General features: G+C 37.3%; 1 protein-coding gene across 1 annotated transcript in view; it reads left to right on the forward strand.

The window, feature by feature from the left end:
* Nucleotides 1-4978: 4978 nt before the first annotated feature.
* LOC140934613 (transient receptor potential-gamma protein-like) overlaps nt 4979-20943 on the forward strand; it is a 19455-nt gene continuing 3490 nt past the window's right edge. Inside the window, exons 1-16 of the mRNA XM_073384211.1 lie at nt 4979-5045; nt 6217-6335; nt 7022-7219; nt 7592-7802; nt 8258-8287; nt 9133-9386; nt 9447-9466; nt 10089-10442; nt 10883-10909; nt 12114-12303; nt 15422-15571; nt 17882-17905; nt 18831-18909; nt 19393-19517; nt 20027-20182; nt 20832-20943. The exon at nt 20832-20943 is cut by the window's right edge and continues 60 nt beyond it. Coding sequence (XP_073240312.1) covers nt 4979-5045; nt 6217-6335; nt 7022-7219; nt 7592-7802; nt 8258-8287; nt 9133-9386; nt 9447-9466; nt 10089-10442; nt 10883-10909; nt 12114-12303; nt 15422-15571; nt 17882-17905; nt 18831-18909; nt 19393-19517; nt 20027-20182; nt 20832-20943 — 2116 coding nt within the window. The remainder of the gene's footprint in view (nt 5046-6216; nt 6336-7021; nt 7220-7591; nt 7803-8257; nt 8288-9132; nt 9387-9446; nt 9467-10088; nt 10443-10882; nt 10910-12113; nt 12304-15421; nt 15572-17881; nt 17906-18830; nt 18910-19392; nt 19518-20026; nt 20183-20831) is intronic.

Consider the following 20943-nt stretch of genomic DNA (forward strand, 5'->3'; position numbering starts at 1 on the left):
TCGGACCTACGGAAAATGACAGCTGTTATTAATCGATTCAGCCTGTAAAATAAACACTTTCGTATAGAAAAAGCAGCCTTTCTTGCCCGAAAATAGGCCAACGTCGAAAAAGGGGAAGGAATTATGATTCCGTTGAAATTTTTGCCGTCCGAGTTTGAAACAGATCATGAATATTTGGCTTGAACTGATCACTTTGATCTTTGAGCTAACTGTAACTACCAGAAGGACTCCATTTGAAACACTTCAAGCAGTGGAAACCGCTGCAGTCACTGCATCTGCATGTTTGTGCTTAGTAAGCTAAGGGATTCATTTACTTAAGGTCGTAAATCTCACCACTAACTGTGGATTTCGGCGTTCAACTCATATGCTGCCATAGTCTACTTTCCTTAACTAAATAAATCTTTTTTTCTAGTTTAATAGCAATCACAAAGGAAGGAGCAGCTTACCTTTGATGATCAGTCAGAACGTCTCTGAGATGTAGCTCGTAGAACGGCTAAGCTGTAATAGTTAAGTTATTCAACTGCTTTGCTTAATTATTTGTGGCGCCAAAGAGGCATCTTTGGCTTTTGGTGTTGAAAGCACTCTTTTGAAATGTACCATAGGGGTGGAAATACAAGAAGGTAGTGTATTTATTTTAATGAAAGCCTTTGTTTATGATTATACAGTTAGAATAGAAATAGTACATTCAGATTATTTTATTGTTATTTTGTACGCAAACGAATGAATAACATCACAGATTTAGTTCTCATTCAAAAGGATATCGTTATCCACGAGATGTTTCTATTAATTTGTGTTTTGTTTCCGTCGGGAACCTCCAATAGATAGCTTAACTCTCAACTCTTGCACAAGTGATAAGGATTTCTAAGAATATAATAAGTGAAATGAAAATGGTATTGAGGTATTAGATTATTACACCTGAGTAGAAAGGTGGTGCTCCCATGGGAGACAATAAAATTCAGAATGACATTCCCGCCATAAATGATTTTATCTTCAACCATAGTAACGATAGCGGATTGTAAATGAAATCCGGCCATAGTCAGCAGTTTATGTTGAATGCTCCCCGGCGCCTATACAGTAAACCGCCGCTAATATTGCCCCCGTTGTAGGCCCATCTACCTGTAAACAGAAAATGCATCCTATTATAAACGCCTCGGAATGTAAGAACCCCCACCCCCTATCTACTGTTCCAAATATATTAAAATGAATTATATTTGTTGTGACCTTTTGAGCCGCTCAATTAATAACGAATAAACACAAAACGCATTTTTATGAGCACTGATAGAGCTTGTTTCGAAGCACTTTTTCTATTCCGCTTATAAGGCTCCTCGAGTATAACAAACCCTTTCTTTGATAAGCCCGTCTAAGATCCCTCACGAGAAGGGCTAAAAAGCGGTACTTTACAGTTACTAGATTATTACTGGATGAAGTAATAGCGCACGTTTTTCTTAGTTAAATATCGTTAACCTTCCAAAATAAGCCCCAGGGCTTTCAAAGGCCCTTTTTGAGGGGCTCATTTTTGGAGGGGCTTATATTCGGAGGTTAGGAGGTTCAGTACGGAAAACTTTGACTTTGAAGGTTAGAATAGCTTTTGTGTGATATTTTAATAAGGTCACTAATTCCACAGTTTTACTAATCATTTCATATTACAACCACCTGTGTTTACAACGATAAACACTGGTTAAAAAAAATAGTATATGTAACATGTACATATTATTTGAAGTTCAGTAAGGAAAACTCTAGGAGAGACCTTACAAGCATCTGCCTCACTACCCGGGTCAGGGTACAGCCCACCTACCCCTCCCCTAAGCCATCATTTTGCCCTAAGTGAGAAGTGAGTGTTAATGTTAGCTTAGGGGAGGGGTAGGTGGGCAGTTTCCCAGAAACCTTAATTGATCCGTTCCTGCCGGCTTCTATGTTAATCTTTGTCAATTATCATAATTATCCTATAATGTATTTGCAACCTTAAGAGTGGATCAGTCAATTACGGAGTTAAAAAGGGAATTACTGTCTTCTCTTAGTTGTCTTTGTTTGTAAAAATATACACTCGAGTTCTAACAAGATCAACTGCGAAAGCGAAGCAATAATAGTGTACAGTAAACTTAATTTCATAGGTTATGGCGGAAAATACTGTCAGTTGCATAAATTCTGCAAGAGCCCCATGGGAGCCTTGAACAAAAAGCAGTACGTTTAAGAACTTTTCTTTTTACGTTTCATTTCCATAGACCTGGTGGAACTCCCTGCCATACTTATAAAAAAAAGGGTTTGATTTAAGAAAAAAATTTACTGCATCATTTTGAGCTGATCTCAGAAAACGATGAATCAAGAGCTTACCTTTTAAATACAAATTATTGTGGTTATGTGAATAACTTTGTTTTCCGAAAATTGTTTAGCGTAATCTAATTTCTTTGTATTCCTATATTGTTTACTACTAATGAATGTTCTAACGAATGGAAATTTAGCTTCTTGTTACTGGCCCAAATTCATGAGCCAAATCATTTAAATGAACTAACAATTTCTACTGAATTAGCCTTGCGACTTGTAGTTTATTTCATGATTTATTTGGTGTGTCAGGAGGCAGCTCTAGAAACATGTCACTGTTGAATCTATCAACTGGTCATAACTCTTTCGCCTTTCGTGGGGCAAAAGAATACAACCTACTCCCAGAAAACATTCGGAACTTAAACAGTATCTCAAGGTTTAAACTGAAAGTGGCCGCCCACTTTCTTGGAAACTCCTCTAAGATTGAATCAATTTTTTATGACTGTAGATATAAACTCATGTAAATATTTCTTGTGGCAACAGATGTAAATATTTTTGCCCCATTGTAATTTTATTATTGTATATTTGTTATTATTGTATATTACGACAGGGGAGTCGTAATAAGGTGTATCTATGTATGTATGTGTGTATGTATGTATGCATGTAATTATAACGTTTCTTCAATACGTAATTAAAATGTAAAAGCCACGGATTGCTCTCTGTGGTGATTGAATTTTTATCGGTTATCCATTCCCACAGTTCCTTGTTTTATCAGCTCAAGTGTGTTTGAACTTGAAAGTTGAATGACATGCGGATACTTAACTCGGAAAATCTGTAGTTGTCGTTATGCGCCGATCAGTTGATCTGAACTCGTGGGTCTATATAGCTGCCATGGCATAAACTAAGGTAGCCAGACTCACCGAAACAGCCTCAAATTCGAGGCTTATAATAATCAAAAGACTTCAAATCTCTTAAATTTAAAACGTAAATTGACGCCCGAGCGGCTAGTTAGCGCAATTATTGCGCCAATGGATCAAAAGGAAAGCTTGCTTGCAGGACTGCTAAGCTGTGATAAGCGGAAATAGGTAACATCAGTAGGTCTTATATTACCTTAATGTTTCATCTAGTTTAAACAAAATTATCGTGCTTCACTTTCGAACTGATGCAGTATCACGAACCTTGTTAAAAACTAAAACTAAGTCTTTTATCCCTAGACTAATTTGGATGCATTGTTAGGCCCTCCTCGTCAGTTCATTAATAGTCAATGCAATTGGCTAGGGATTAATCATGTAGACTGTTCATAAAAGGTCCTTTCTCTTACAGTAATATTTTGCACAATATGTCAGTGAAGTTTACCTGCATATTGAAGACCGTAAAGCGAAACTGTAAATCTCGATCTACAGGTCTGACAGTTAATCATTTGAAATCGTTGGTGCATCATTTTTTAGGACGGTTGTTTCTAAAAATTAACGAGGTTTGAAACGATACCAGCTTACAGCAAATGAGGTTAGTGCTGGTCATAGATCACGAATTGCCAATATTTAATACTCTGGGTTCGAAAAATACCGATAGATAGAGCTTTATAGGTTTATCAAATGGGGTACACGAGTGTACTTACTGATTACCTAGAGGGGTGGCTTCAACGGACGGTACCCTGTTGTGGAGGATCAATTGATGATTTCGCAGGCGAGACTTAAAATGAAGTAAATACAAGTGAAGGAAAGTAATTCACATGCAAATTGTAACTAGTGCAGAACCCAATGTTCCGACAAGGTTCTGAAAATAGGTAGACGGTGGGAAAGTCATTGTAGCACTATCAGTAGTCTGATGGAAAACGCAGCTTTTTTTTCAAACATGAAACGTATCATGAACATCGTTTAAAATCCATTGCTCAACTAATACAGCAAAGTGTGTTGGAGCTTGTTAAATTATACGAAAACCATTTTAATTTGAATTTAAATTGTATATTTCGTTCGATCCGTGAGCACAGGTAGACTAACCTCAGGGGTGATAATCATGATAAGATCTTAGCTTGTAAATGAATATCAGCGACTGCTACACAGGAGTCAATAGCCTGCATAGATGGTGGTTGTTGCTGTTTTTTGGGTTCGGTTTTACATTTTCGGTTCGTAAAGTAATAGATACAACCGACGACAAACGAAGGGGAAGGGCGAACGGTTCATGATTCCCGCCGCTCTGACTCTTAGGGCCTGTTTACGTAAAGGTGTGGGACCTCAGGTAGGTGAGCTAACCCGGTTAACTGAGGTAACCCGCCTGTCCATATAAGCTTTCATATGAGCAATACACTACCCCCCCCCACCCCCATGTAAACGTGATCAAAGTAAAGTGATAGATTATAAGGAGAGGCGGATTGCCCCACCAAAGGGGGTTAAAAGGGGTTATCTCACCTACCTGGGGTCCCCCACTTCCACGTAAAGAGGCTCTTACAAGAAAATCAAGAAGAACATCAAAAACATAGTCAGTTACGCAGGCTAAGGAGACAAATAGTACGACAGGCCAAACAACTACTGAAAACATTATGGGCCTTTTTACGATCCAAGGTTCTGATTAGCAACTTTCTTTCTGTTCCTCTCTGTATGACGGATATAAAACTGTGTGTGACAGGTACGAAAACTTTATCTCCACTTTAAAAACAGGAGGCTATTGAAACTTTTGATGCATTTGGAGTTCTCTTAAACAGTTGTATTGGCTTTAAAACATGGAAGAGTATTACGCTTGGCTGGAACTTCAAGTTGTAACTGATGAAGAAAAGCGAAAAAGAAAAGGTAAGATAGCTAGAACTAGAAATTTCCATTAATACTGGGTAGAGAGCTATAATTAGTTTGCCTGCCTTGTTTGTTTGTGAAAGTTTTTTTCGTAAAGAAAATAGAACAACCTCGTCCCGAGGGCGCCACCTGCAAAGCCAGGGAAAATCGCCCTGGGGACGAGGTTGCAAGTAGGCAAGCCCTGGTTTTAAAAGGTTTTCCTTTTGAAAACGATTTAATAGGCGATAACTTCAGCAAAGATCATGGGACTGAATCAAAATTTTCCACACATAATAAACTCATCTTAACATATTAAAGTATAAATATTGTGTTGACAAGTCACGTTATCTGTCACGTGACCATTTTGTTAAAAAAATTAAATAACTGACAAATTGGTAGCGAGTTTTAAAAAAGAAAGCAAGCATAACATTTTTGCCATTCATATTAAATAATTCTAAAACTTCACGTTTGAAATGGCTGTAAATTGCAATTCAATGAAAACCTGTGAGAGTAAATATCATTTTAAATTTAATCTTGAATTATTCAAAATTTTCATTTTAAACTTCGCGTACATTGATTCCAAACGTAGATAGTTAGGCATAATTTATTTATCCAAAGAAAAGAAATTCGCCACCAATTCGCAATTTCCTTAAATTTCAATTTTTGATCACGTGACATGTCACGTGACTGTAACTGGTAATGGCCATTATAACTGTTCTCCTTGTGACTTGTTTGCGTACAATCTAAGTGAAATTATCATCTGAAATCAAGCAGGTTGAAGGGAACTAGTTAACCAATCAATCAAGCGGCGACGAATATTGCGTTAATTTTTCTCTTTTTCTTCTGCGTACGTCTCTGATATTAATCTAGGTTTTACACTTGATAAATAGTTTCGGAGTCACGAGTCGAGTCAGAAAAAAGGAACCTTTCTGATAAGTTCTTCGACCTTATAACTTCGTATACGATTCCAATTTTTGTGTTTTATTTTTAACTCAAACTCCACAGCTAGTGAAAGCCTCCCTTCTAGCTGCTAGTTTATGAGATCTATTTTCCCCTTTTACTGCTTGGTATAAGAAATACTTTAGCTGTTTAAATATTCAAGTGATAATACTACTTTATTACTTTTATACTTTATACTTTTTCAAGTTTATCTTTAATCAGTACTGATCATTAGCTATGTATTTTTGACCAGCCTTTGAAGATTCTTTGAGGAAGACAATAAAGAATGGCGACATTGATGAAATAATTGCCCAACTTTCCCCAAGATCCTTGTCAAAGTGTTCCAAAAATGCTTTGTTGATGGCAATGGAGGTAATAATTTACTAGCAGTGCATCCTAATTGAAACTGACAACTAGCTGATTTAATTTACAAAGCGAGAATTTTGATCGCTTTTTCCTGTTTTTCTGTCTGTAAAACATAGGCACATTCAAATTGGTGTTTTCGTAACCAAATAAATGTCCTCAACGAATTGTAAAAAATATATTTAGTCTGTATCACGGTAGCAGAATCATCGCTTAGAAAGGCTAGTGGAAAGACAGCCTAAATCTTTAGTGTCTGATTTGTTACTCTTCAGACACGCCCCTTCTAGGCGCCGGTTGTTCAAAAGTTGGATAGCGCTATCTATCATCATTATCCAGCGGAAAAGCGTAGAGATTAGGGACACCATTGCGGATAGCGTTATCCACCCTATAAATAACTGAGGATTTTAAAACATTTTTTGATACGACACTTCAGTGCCAAGTCTTCCAACTTGGGATTGCGCCACAATCCGTAAAATATCAGTAATTGTTTCTGAGACCAGCTGACCCAGTGTTTCTAAAGGGTAATAACGCTATCCACCGGATACTGAGTCTCGATCCCCAGCTCTAGACACCGCAATTGATTTCCCTGTATACTTATCTGATGGAAAGTTATCTATTCGGTGGATAGCGCTACCCAGCTTTTGCACACCTGGCCCTGGTGAATACTGACCTTTCTTTTTGCCATCATGTTACAGATGAACTTCGAACTTCGTAGACTAGCTGGAAAAAAAGGACCGGACGAAGAAGACTTGACGAAGATGGCCAGTACTTTGGATGAGTTCATTTTCCGCCTTTTCGATCCCCTAAGATCAGGTGGACGAATTCGAGACGTTTTCTTGAAATCAGCTATTAATGACGTCCTGGAAGCTGCAATTGAATTCGAACAGAAAAACGTAAGTGATCCTAAACGCGAGTCTCAGTTCTCATTAAGATTGTTTTTAGGTCGAATCTCGTCAGGGACTTGCCTTATAGTTTTGCAATCTAAAAGCATAGTTTAATGCGAACTTTGTCAGTCTTAAAGGGATTATGTCACGAGGATATCGCTACAATTTAAGGTTAATTCTGTGCCAGTATATTACTTAGTGCCTACACAATATACTCCTATAGAATTATGAAGATACTGTTATACTGTTTTCACTGATCGTCAGATGTGCGATTCAAATAATCGAGAGGCCAGGAGTCACATTGAGGATCCACTGAAGACATTATACGTTATAAGGAATTTCATATTTGTAAATACTCTTGTCGATATGCTTTATTTGCAGTTTTTTGCTCATCCTGTTATAAATACACTGATGTCAGAGAAATGGCACGGTGAACTAGGAATGAAGAGAAAACAATCCTGGTTAACCAAGGAACGCTGGACATGGGGATTTCTCAATATCTGGTGTTTGTTCGATATAGCGCTCTTTCCTTTCCTCTTCTTGGCTTTTGGAACTTACCATTTTGTGCGAAAAAAGATTAGAAACAGAAAAGGTGAGACCAATTCCTAATAAGCCTTATTCATTTGATTCTGATTTTGATGAAACTCGTCGAAAGGTTTTCAGTGACTGTCACAAAAAGGCTCGACTTGACCAGGACGATCTTACTTGTAACCCATCTAATTTGTATACTTAACATCTTACAGTCTTTAAGTCGTGAAATTACCTTATTACATGTAGATGTTAAAAGAATTCATTTGACATGTGTTAATCCGCTACCTTATTACCATCTTGGTGCCTTTGGCCAGTCGAATAGGTAATTTGGTTCGGACAAAAATTACAAACAAACAAGCAAACAAACAAAAAGCAAACAACACTAAACGTTTATACAATAATGCGAACATTTCATTCATTTACAATTTTCTGCGCTTGACAGTTCTCGCCAGCACAACAAGTAGTACGCAACCAACAAAATCGTATGTTTCAGTCTTGTCCCTTTTATTTTTGCAGGTGCGTACATAAACAAAAGCGACATATATGGTGAGTTAAAGTCCGGTTTTCATTAGCGCATAAGCATAGGCACAGGTCAAATGTGCCATTCTGCCCGTGCGTATATCCTTATGTTTGTGCTCTAGTGGAAACCAGGCTCTGATGAACTTTAAAAGTGCTATTTAAATCAGTGTAATTGTATTTTAATATAATTGCTTGTGATTTTGTAATAATAATATATAGATTTAGCCAGGGCTAAAAGCGAAGCTCTGGTTAATAATACTTATAAACAAAAAAAATGAGTCGTGTAATGCTAAACGGGGACGGCAATGAAAATGGCATCAACATCAATAGATCTAATTAGCAAAAAAAAATTGCACGTGCAGCACGCTTTTTGTCTTTCTTTGACGTTGTTTTGCACAACTACAACGCTGTTATCCACGTGAGTGTAAACATCAAAAATAAAGTTGAAAAAGACACGACTTTGTTGTTGTTTTTCTTTCTAAAAGTCCGGGCGGCCATGCGATTTCTTTCCAAATAAAACCTTGAGTATTCAGCATCTATAGAACTTGAACCAAATAAAATTTATATTAAGTCCTCGTAGCGCGTTAAACTTAGCCGACATTCCATCATTGTAACGCATGCCTGGATAGTCAGTCATTAAGAACTTCGGGACAATGAAAGCGAGGTGGTAAATTTTTTTTACTGAGTATTGACCATACTGCTCATTGGTTGAATGATATGACGATAACGCACCTAAGATATATCAGCCCAGTACTAACATTATACCATCCAACCTCAGTTTATCCTTATAGTAACTTTATAGCAGTCACGGAACTTTTGATCATTGATCACTTTCCCAATGCGAGGATTTTCTTTCTGTTTTATTTCTATAGATTGGTACCTCCAGTACTTCAATACTCCTTATTTCATCTTCCTTCGCGATACAATGAGTTACCTGATCCATCTTGGCCTCCACTTTGCTGTTTGCCTAGCCCCATCAAGCATTTCGTTCAGCAGGTTAGAGTGGGCCATTTGGGTTTTCTATTTGGGAAGAATAGTCATGGAAAGCAAGCAGTTTGGTGATATAAAAGTTCATCGCGTTAAAGAGGAAGGGATTTCACTTGACGGTTCAATGGATTTAATTGAAGTATCATTTGAACAGCAAGGAAGCAGCCGCAAAACAAGTCCGACCTCACTAACAACAAAGAAGTTTTCAAAGTATTTAAGGTATATAACCTCTGATATTATTATACTTATTTAAGCAGTGTTCAAATAAATAACATTAGTAATTATAACAGTATGTTTATTTCTCTTCGATTCTTGCTTATTTCTTCAATGTAAATATAATTGTAGACTATAATTGATCCGCCAGGAATACAATTTTTCCCAAATGTGTGGACAATACAACTGTACAACTTGCTACATGAAATTCATTAAAAGATTATTGTTTTTTTGTTGTTGTTTTTAGTATTTAAATAAAAATTATAATTGAATAATAGGCCAGTTGCTTGCTGTATAAGATGCTGGTCTTTGGTTTTTTATTCTTTTTCTAAAAAACAGTTCGCGGAGTGAGGGTTCCAAAAAAGGAGCTAAGGGATGGTATCCAAATGGAGTTAGAAGAATCACGGAATTCGAGTTATCGGGATACATTTCAGGGAATTTTGAAACATGGCCATCGGAAATTGTCGAATCAGTTAAGGTACCTTGACGCGTGTGTAAAAGAACAAAAAGCTTCCGTTAAACAGTGTACAACTACGGCTTCCATTTTTACAGAAATGTTGATTTATCGGCTTTCTGTTAGGGGTTTAGAATTTATCTTTACTAAAATAGTTTATCTTTTCCCCTGCAGTGATCAGTGGAACGTCTTAGATCTCACGACACTTATCATCTACCTTGTTATCTTTGTATTGAGAATGGTCACGTGGGGCTTATCCAATTCCGTGGAAAACGACCGAGTCCTTCTGATTACTGGGTACCTTTATGGCCTCAGCACCCTGATTCTAACGTTCAGAGCATTCGGTCACATGATGGAAAACACGAGAGAAGTTGGCTCTATTCAGATTGCATTGTTTCATATCGTCAGCGATGTTGTGGCTATATTTTGGCAATTCATAGCAGCTATCCTAGCATTCTCCATTGCCATTACTAAAGTTTATATGGCAGAAAAATCATATCTTGAAAAAGACAACAGAGACAAGAATACGTAAGTAAACGAACCTTACTAGCTTTTAAGAGTGGCTAATCAGGGCGCATTAATAAAAAAGTAATATTAGATGACAATAACTGCTCTAACTGCTCTCTTTGCATTTCTTATTTTTTTTTATTTTTGGTAAGATAATGGATACATTTGTAAATATTGTATATAGTTCTCTCGAATTTCTTATTTGCTTATACTGTACATAGTTTTTCTTAATTTCTTAATTCTTATATTCTTTTTGTTCATTTTTAATTAATTAATAAACTGATTTATTCTTTTTTAACTTATTTTAGTGTTCTCACTTAGTGGTTATACACCGTTATTACAGTTTTGAATCTTTCATAAAGGTATCATCACCATCATCATCATCATCATCATCATCATCATATGCCGGTTGAACCGTAGCCGTTAACGTTTCGTTGAGAACTTTCTTTTTTACATTTCAGGGCTTGCAACACAATTGGTTATTCTTGGTAGGTCTATCCAGTTTTTCATTTATCATAATAAATAGCTTTGCTTTGAGGCTACAAGAGTCTTTTGAGACAAACAAACAAAAAATCTCTTAAATTTTTGTTCGGTAACTTCAGTTTTAGACCATTAATAGCTATGTTAATCTATCGGAACAAATCCATTGGCCTCCTAAATACAGGTCTTTTTAGGAAGTCAGGGAAAAGTGAAATGTAAAAGGTACATTAGTACATTTTTACGGACATGAATCATGTTGTATTGGTAGAATATTGCTTATTTCAAGTGAACAACATGCTGATGTCGGTTTTCAAAAAGTCAATCCTGTTTGCACATTATATTTATTTATGGAACTATCTTTTCATATACATTACATGTGTGTTGCTAAAACCATAAATAAATGGTGGAGGGGATCAGGCTGTGGGTTGTGGGTTGAGTCCATTATCAGGAATAATTTGTGAAATTGTTAACTCAGTTGGTCAGGGAAATTTGACATTTTTAGGAAAACGTCAGGGAAAAGCCAGGGAATTTTAAAAAACCTCTGGCTGTGACAACCATGAATTAGACTTTTAAGAGAATTCTCAGTGTACTTAAAATAGTAAATTTAATGTAAATAAACTATGTGAAGTAATTGTTTCTAATAAGAAAAGTTTTTAATTGTTGCATAAAAGTGGAAACAGATTCATAGTATTCGATATGATTAGGTAAACTGTTCCAGTTTTTCGGTGCATAATATGAAAATGAGCGGTAGCCATAAGTCACGGTATTAACAGAAAGTACTTGATATAGAAATCTATTAGATGAGCGGAGAAAACGAGCCGCCTGGTATTTGAGAAGGCGTGAAGACAAATAGTATGGTGCTAAGCTGAATCATTTAAATTTTAAATGTTGACGATAGCTGTTATAACTGGACCTATGACATCGAGTTGATTCTTTTGAAGATGAGTCGGTACTGGGTCGTGTGAGCAAGACATACTCAAAAGTACATTTGACGCATTGGGTCTAAAATACGCTTCTCATTTGACAAGCCACTTTTAAAGATTTTTTTCTGGCGCGTTTTTTTCTTAATTAAAGTTTTAGGCGCTACTAAGTTGACAAGATAACCCTTATAAAACTTTTCAAAGGGTTTTTATCATCAATTTATCAATGACTTAAAAATTCCGTAAAAACGAAGCTATGGTGTTCAATTCGAAGGTACTTTCATATTCATAGTTGGTGGGCAATAGTCAAGCATCTTTGTTGGTCTTTGCTTGGTATCGTGGAACTTGATCCTTTGGATTCAGCTGACGCTGCGACAGTGACCGTGGTCCGCATCCTGTATAGTGTTTACCTCATCATGGGAGTTATCTTGCTTGTCAACATGATGATAGCACTTCTGTCCAGCACTTACCAGCGAGTTCAAGTGAGTTGAAATAATCGAAGTATATGTATATCTTTTTTTCATCGGAGCGCCATGGCTAATAATTAGTTTTGTTATCTATGCATCCAATTGGAGTATGTTCGAGTTTGGATTCGCGTTCGAATTCGAGTTTGAGTTCGAGTCAAAGTTGGAATTTAAAATGAAATTATTCATTTTAAGAGCGGTCGGAACACTTAAATTCCCTAATGGGCCTTTCCGGGGCGTTCCCACGCGTTCCCTCGCATGCCCGTTCGTAAAATTCGTCCAACCGGCTTAAAAACTGTAAACAAACATCTGTTAATCGAAAGAAATTTCAGAGGAAATTCAGTATAAACTTCTGACTGCCGTGCATGTCGCGATATGACCAGAGCCTAATTACACATTGTCGGAAACCTCATTCTGTCTTGGTCCTCTTGTCGAGAGACATTGTAATCAGTTGGGGGAAATCTGATAGAAATCTGAGGTATGACCTTCAGTAGCTTTTTGTACTGTGCCATCCATTCGGTAAAATAAGCATGACGAAATGGAATTACTGCAATCCACAAGCGTCATATATTTATGTAGTATATTCTATAAACCCTTTTGATCTATCGAAGATAATACTTCAATTTCACTGCATTACTGCGTTTGTGTTCTGGGTGCACTTTGATATTAATTTCGATGGCTATCCATATTTGAACCATTATTTTGATCCGACCATGGCGTAAATTGGAGAAACCGAGCAATTCTGCTTTAACAATAATCCCTTAATGCTCCCGAAAAGTCTTCATTTCTGCTGTTTTGTCATGTAGAAATGCAAAGATTTAGACTGCAGGTACCACGCTTTGTAATGAGTCCATCTGTGTGATACTTTTTTAGTTTCATATACACATGACGTATTAACTGCCTTGAGTGCTTTATCCTCTAGCTTATTCGCAAGGTTAAAACCTGTTTACTTCATGTAAATACCTGGTATTAACACTGACAGTACAATATAACAGATGAATAGCTTTACTTGTTTAAAATTATGTTCAGCAGCCCTGAGTGTACGAGGGCAATCTAATGCACGAGGCTGGGAAGCTGCAGTGGAATTCAAGGGTCCAAGGGGACATGATTGAATACGGTTGGAGAAGTGTGTGTGGTGTACTGTGAAGTGGTTTACTGATCCGCCCAAACCATCCGGGTGGTATCGCAAATATATAGAGAAAGAACAATAGAGGAATTGTCAGCCAATCAGGAAGACTAACGTCATCAAATCAGATCAAACTGATTGGATAGTTCTTTTTCTTTGTTTGAGGATTGTTTACTCAGCAATTTGCAATTGAATGAGATGAAAAGGGTCTACGTAAGAATTATCAAGGAATACAAAATTAAACCTTCTTGCTAGCCTGCCTCTTATTGAAACAATTTATAAGATCTTCTCGCACGGGAAAATGTACCTTCTGATAAAGACTCGTTCTTGATTTAGGATCGCTACGATCGATGATAAAAAAGTTCAACGATCGCAACGATTAATTGAAAAACTGCGCTTCAACGAATCGTAGCGGTCGCGCTACCAAAGTATAAAGGTTTAGATTACTAGACTTTGTGGGCTGTCTGTTCGGCGATCAACGATCATGATGAAACTAGGTTTTCTTGAGCAGCTACGTAAGACAATCTGATTGTTCATTTAAAAGCGGAGTTTATTATTTAACTTTTTTTAAAAAAATCTGATCTCTGCTTTAGGAAAGCAAATTGCGTTAATAAATGGACTGATAAAACACCTTCTAAATTAATCGTAATACAGCACACTGCGCGTTCATATTCAATAGAGAGAAAGATTAACGAATGTGTAAACAGACTACAATTCATTTCGCGATATACAGGCTTTGGAAATGGTAAAAACCTTACAGTGTTTGTGAATTTTTGGTTTCGGGGCCTCTAAACACAAAGCAATCGATCAAAGTCCCTCTGAACCTAAACTGCAAAACAAATAGGCGAGAGAAATAAAGATTAAGTTTTAAATACTACCGGATCTGATTCAATACTGGTCAAATCATTTATTCATATTCGTTGTCTCGGTTAAAATTGGTTCAGAAATTCTTAAAAGCAAACAACAATTTATTCCTTTCAGTTACAATGCCTTTTGTTTCAGCAGACAATAACCATGCAAATGAGCAAAGAACCTGGCTGTTAAGTCTCCGATTTAAAACACGTAATTTGGTTTTTGGAATTATGTACTTTCCCTTTATCAAAAAATATTCTTGGGGTCCAAGCATAGTGGAATCGCTTTCGCCCATCCACGCTATCTGGTACCCCATAAAAAGGGCCAAAATCTCTGGTTAAAGGTGACGTTTATTATTTGTAATTTTTCGTTATAAATCTGATAAATCCATAATCTGATTCAGTCTGAAATCATACGCGCGATTTCAAAATCGCGAGATCGATTTTACGACACGAAGTTCAATTGCCACTTTATTACGGCCATTATGAAATCGCATAATTCAGTTTGCAGTACCAATATATATAAATATTCGCAGTACCTAAAGGCTTTTACATCTCATTTTGTATTTAAAACAAAAATTATGCGATAAAGACCAAAAATGGTGCGATTTAAAGCACATGGGGATCCAACGACGGTTTCCTCCTAAGTACAATGGAAACATCTTTTAAGACTATCCAGAGTGCTTTTAGATCTCTTGAAATACATTTTAAGTCGGATTCTAAGGGGCGCTATAAAAATTTGTATCTGCTCGGTCATCCTATGGGAAATTCCATCACAGTTTTGAATCGCAAAATTTTAGGTTTTCTTTTTTTTTTTAACGAAAAATAGCCTAATCTGGATGGTAAAATGTGACTGAAATTAGGCTTCAAAAATTGTACATGAATGGAACGGTCATCTAGAAAGTTAAAGCCTTCCTCAAGTAATAGAAAATTATAGGCCAAAAAATTGAAGGCAAGGCTGATCGGACAGTTAAGGGTTATGAATCTATTTTGTTTTAGACAAAACTAGCCTTCATCAGGGGCTAGAAAAGCTAAGGAAACAGTCTAATGGAATCTACTTTTTTATAACGAATATTAGATTAGCATCTGTCAGTAATCGGTTCCTGCATCTGTCCCATGTTAACCTGAGTTGGGGCGCAACTTACCATCTCTTTCTCAGGAAAATTCTTTGAAGGAGTGGTCTTTCAAGAAAGCCATCAGAATTCAGACCTACAGTTCTTATCACCCTATTCCTGTTCCGTTTAATATCATCTCAAATCTTATATTGAGTTTGCTTTGGGTTTGGAGAGTATGCAGTCGTGGTCGTACAGTAAGTCCAACGATTTAGTTACTAAATTTCGCTGTAGCTAGTCGCACACACCTGCCGATCTGTGCTAGGGTTACCCTAGCACGAGGGTTACAATACCTGCCTTGTAAACGCTCAGCTGGGGATAACTCGCCTACCAGGGTCAACTTTCCGCCGTCATGCGTGACCAGTAATTGTGCCAATTTGAACGGTATTATCCAATTTCTGAGCTTAATCATAAACATCTGAAAAATAAAAAGGTTTTTCCTGTATACGATGATAATTTTTTTCCTTTTCTTGGAATTTGACGTGTTTTCCATAAAGAACTTCAAGATTATTCTCGCGGAGCGAGTTCTATAATTTTGCAGCACGCGCAACGTGCTTATCGCGCAAACATCGCAAGCGGAGTGCGATTTCGCCTTGGTCATAACTCTTTCCATTGGTTTGGTACCCGCAGTTGCCGATAGATGGTTTTCACTGTGACGGCATCAAAGTGCAAAGTCAAAATAGCGAGGTTTTACGAATCCTTATTTACACTAGGTTGAAAATAACCAAAAAGTAAATCTTTGTACAAGTTTCCATTGCCATAGCATGTTTTATTTCGAAAATACAGCAATTTGAACTTCCGAGTTTTCACAGTGCGTGACACCAAAACAGGAATGCTGTCTCGTTAAAAAAAAGTCTCTCCTCTTGATTTTCAGCTGTATAACCACTTCAAGTATTAGAGGATATGTTTATGCGTACGTATGCTAGTTCTCGAGTGAAAAGAAAGAGCTTTTATAGAAAACGTGAACTCCAGATGTTTTTGTTGATTTCCGGCGGCCACCTTGGTGCACCAAAACTGTGCACCAATATGGCGTCTCCATACAAAGCTCTACAAAGGTGCGTGAAACGTTTCGGCAAATAACTCAGAAACTATGGGCCACAAAGACCTGAGACTTGTTTATATGTTAGTCGTTTATAACATTTCATTTTGTTGGCTTCTTCCACTGGACGGTTTCCGATTTAATTTTTTGTTGCGTGACAGTGAAAACGATCTATAGCAACAAACCAAAAAGAAACTCTAGAAGACACCATTTGGCATGACGTCACCGTGCATATTCGTTTTCCAGGCAACACAGCTGGTTAGCCACCGACCAGAATTTTCTTCCTCTGTTTGCTGCACGTTCGTTGGCGAATCGCTAAGTATTTTTGACTCAAATAACAGCAGGCTGCAAATACAACATTGCCTGATTCGACAAGGGCTCGGAATCCTTGCCGTGGAAGATTTTTATTCACCGACAGAAAGAAAACCTGAACTTCAGCGAGAGCAACGAAGAAGACTAGTATGTTCATCGAGCGGCCGTTATAAAGCCTGAGAGTGAGTGAACACGGAGATAATGCGAAATGGCTTTGAAATACTCGTTTAAGCCATTTTTCCTCAAATGTATATTTGAATTCATAATAAAACACCTCCACAAAGTTCAAACAGTGTGAATGGCAGAGAAAAATATTTGAAGGCCTCAAGGCTATTAATTTTAAAGAGTCTTTGCGTAGTGGTCGCATGGCCCAGTTGCACGCAGGCTTATTTTTTGCACTGGAGGTGGCTGGGTTGCAGGTTCAAATCCCGGCGTGGCTACTTGCAGGTTTTTTTTTTTTTTTTTAACATCGTATTTTTTACTTTTTGGCTTGCTTCCGTTTATTCTCATTGCCGACCCTTTTTAGCTTCGCGAGATTTTTGCGATAAGATATTTCTAGTTTCAAATTTTGGACCGTTGCGAAGAATGTCACGCATGACGAATCACTTCAGTAAAGCTGGCAAAGTTGATCCTGGTGTTAAGGTAACCCTAACTGTGAAATTTGCTTGTAAACCAGAACTTACTTTAACAGGCTTACTAAGGTAACCCTAGCACAGGGTAACCCTCTCTCCTTGTAAACAGGCCCTTAGAGTGGGATTTAGTGGCAAGAAACTTTCCTCTTTAGTTGATTTATTATTATTGAATACAAATGACAATAACAACAATATATTATTTTATGACCATTTTTGTGAATAGTTAAACCAGTATTTTCGCTTTGCTTTCGACAAAGGAAAAAGAAGTGGACGAGAAGAACATGAGTCCTAGCTACGGCCTGAGAACTTGTAAAGAAGCAAAAAGTTTTTTCAAGTTATTTCCTTGAAAATATATGGAGCTCTCGTCACCAATAATTAAAAGTATATAAGACTTTTACGATAGTTGCAAATCACTCTGCAATGTGTTGCTTTTCTCAGTACTTTTGCTGGGTTGATTCTTTTCAGGTATAATTAGATTAATGTGTAGTGAAACTGAAGAAGGTGTTCTATTATTTGTTGTATAGCGCACAAATGAAAGAAGATCCCGAGCTCGAAGATCACGAATGGAACATAAGATGCTACAACTGAATGTAAGGATTTTAGAAAAATGTCTTTTTTGAAAATTTTCTCTTGAAGTAGGTACCTTTTACAATATAATATTATTAAATAGTTAAACAGTTTTAAAAATGGCGCCATGAATACTGTATGTCCCTCTTCACCAAGAAATGAAATTGGAAATTCTCAAAATGTCAAATTTTCACGTTATATTATTAATTGTTAAATGGTTAATGTGGAATTAACCATTGTGGGAAGTTTGTTATAAAAGTTTAGGGAAGCTATGTGTAATGAAGCTATGTGTTAATGAGGTTTTCCTTATTATTGACAACTGAGTTCATGGTGGTGCATACGCAATTGCCAGTTTGTGGGATATAGTAATGCAAACTGTTTTCAAAAATCTGTAATTGCGGGCGAGCAAAATGCGAGCCCACAGTCGTATTCTCGGTGGAGTGGTCAGCGGCACTTAAGAAACTCTGTAGCAAGGTTCTTGCAAAATCTGTCCACATTCTTGGGATGCCCGTGTTGTACCAACTAAAATGCGTGGAATCTAGCCGGGAAGGCCCTGGTGTTGAGTTTAAGTTCCATATGATGACTGATGCCCCAGCGGTAATCTTCCCAAGAACAATTGCAACATGTTTGTTTGTTTCGAATCCACGTAGTCAGCGTATAAATTCACGTAATCATGAAAGCGGTTCTCAAAATCAATCGCACCTCTAAGGTAAACGCAAATGTTCAACCGCACTTCCTAACCGTTGGTTACTGCTAGTTGTATATAGCTTCCAATTATTATGCCATTTATAAACCCGCGTGGAACTATTTTTAACCCAATTAATACTACATGTACCACAGTAACCCTATAGGCACAGAGCCACAGGGCTGACCTTTCAACTTTGTAGTTTCTTTATTTTCTTGCAGGAAGAATCTTTGGATCTGGTTGTCAAACATCTTCAAGTTACTTATTTTGCAACGTATGGGTATGCGTTTCCGCTTACAGGTAAATTTTACACTCCAACGTAATTATTAGTTAAGAATTCGACCCATTAGTATGTATAAATGGAAGTAACCGGTAAGTATTTTAAACAATAATTAATTTTGAAAAAGTGAAAAAATAACTTTGTTGAAGGAATCAAAGAAAGGAAGAATGAAAACAAAAGAAAAGAAAATGAGTGAATAAGTGTTGAAGCAGACTGAGCATTGTCCCTAGAGCTACATACCCAGGATGATAGTGCCTTCCCTTGTACTGATGTCGCTGACTTGAAATCTTTTGTGGTGAATCAGTGAACCCTTTTAGAACTAAGATTTTACACCATTCTTGCTTGGATAACCCTTCACATGGAAAATAAACTGAATCACCTCCAAAATTGAATCTGCTGCACATAGACCCAGGGGTTTTATTGGCAGAGGTGATACAAGAAGCCCTAGGCTTCTGACGAGTTGTTGCTACTGTATGTGATAAAACTCATTCAATTTTAAACAGACAAGGGCAAAATGGATAAGGTATTACTGGAGACCACAAAGATGAGACAAATGAGCAGCCAGATTGCGTATTCGACTTTTAGTTCCAGTGGGTCTAAAGAAAGATCATTTCCTGTTGGACCCCAGGTATTTTGTGTCCTCCTTTACTTACTTAAAGTAGTGACCTTAAAAGGGCAAGAGTTTATAAAGGAGAAAGTAGGGGTGGGGTAGTGTTTTCTTTTTGGTATTAACCACCGTCTTATCCTACGTACCCCTTATCAACTAAGAAGCAAACTTTGTATATGAAGTGACTCTGCAGCCTCATCATAATCCTACACCCCCTCACTGATGAGATACATGTGCCGGACGAATATTGACCCTGAAATATAAAGGTGCAATCACGGAAACTTTTGTGTCGAGTTTGTTAAGACACTGCACTGAAATCAATCCATTTTCATTATTCTTTGTTTTGTTTTGATTTTTTTTTTGCTTAACTTAATAATTAAGCGTAGGCGGAAACATACACTGCTCACAAAAAAGGTCCCAGGGCTCTCAAGACCTTTTATTGTCCGATAGCCCATTTCCGAGGGTGGCCGCTTGCTCGAGATTTTCGCCTATTTTCTCTCCTTTCATTTTATTGCGCTTTTTTTTTTCAGGCATGGAAAAGTGAAGGAATAAAAATTGAAGGTTGTCTTCTAATGTACAAAGGGATAGAGTCTTGTCAGAGGTGCAGGAATAATCCAACAGTATCGCAAAGAAATCATGGTGCCAGGTATCTGGTCCCATTCTCTCCAGAGTGTCCACATTTCGAGGTATGACACCTGAACGTTAACAGCGAGTGCTGCTGATGTTAACGTACGATGGTAATAGCATGAATTCTCAAAATAAGGAAACAATGCCTATTTAAAACTAAATTACTGTAACAGAAATAAAAAAAACGACCCAAAATGGAGGTAAAAATATTGAGCCACTCATTGTGATATGAGGAAAATTGGCTACCTTCCCCCTTCCTCCCCAATCAACTTGGAATCTCTAGAAAGATGGATGGAAACTAGTTATTTGTTTGGAATCCAAATGCTGGAGGTAGGGGAGGAGGAATCAAGGAAAAAATCAGAAGCCAAGCAAAAACATTGTTGCTTTGAGTAGAATTCTAAATCATAATTACCTGGAAGCGTTTTCCCAACTGCCCAAAGTTCGTTTAACCCTAGCTCATTGCAGTTTAATGGGGGTGGTCACTTGTTCACTTGACCTGTATCCCTGAAGACTACATGGCGTGTAACTTAGTTGTCAGGGAGGAAATATCATAATTACAAAATGGAACTTGCTTTCCCTTTTGTGATGATATGGACAAAAAACGGCTGGGAACTTATCGAAAAGAAACATTGCGCCATGTTCACCGACACTTATTCTTCTATCATTGTGAAATTCTTAGCTGTGAATTTGTTTTCGTTTTCACGATAGGTTCTTATTCTTGAATCAGGGGAGCGTAGAAGCCTAGAGGTAGGAGTGGCAAGAAAGAATTATCGAAGCCATATTATACGTGCTAAAGGATGGAAAAACGAATGTGTCGGAT

Source organism: Porites lutea, chromosome 4, assembly GCF_958299795.1.
Source record: "Porites lutea chromosome 4, jaPorLute2.1, whole genome shotgun sequence".
In the NCBI taxonomy this organism is placed as follows: Eukaryota; Metazoa; Cnidaria; class Anthozoa; order Scleractinia; family Poritidae; genus Porites; species Porites lutea.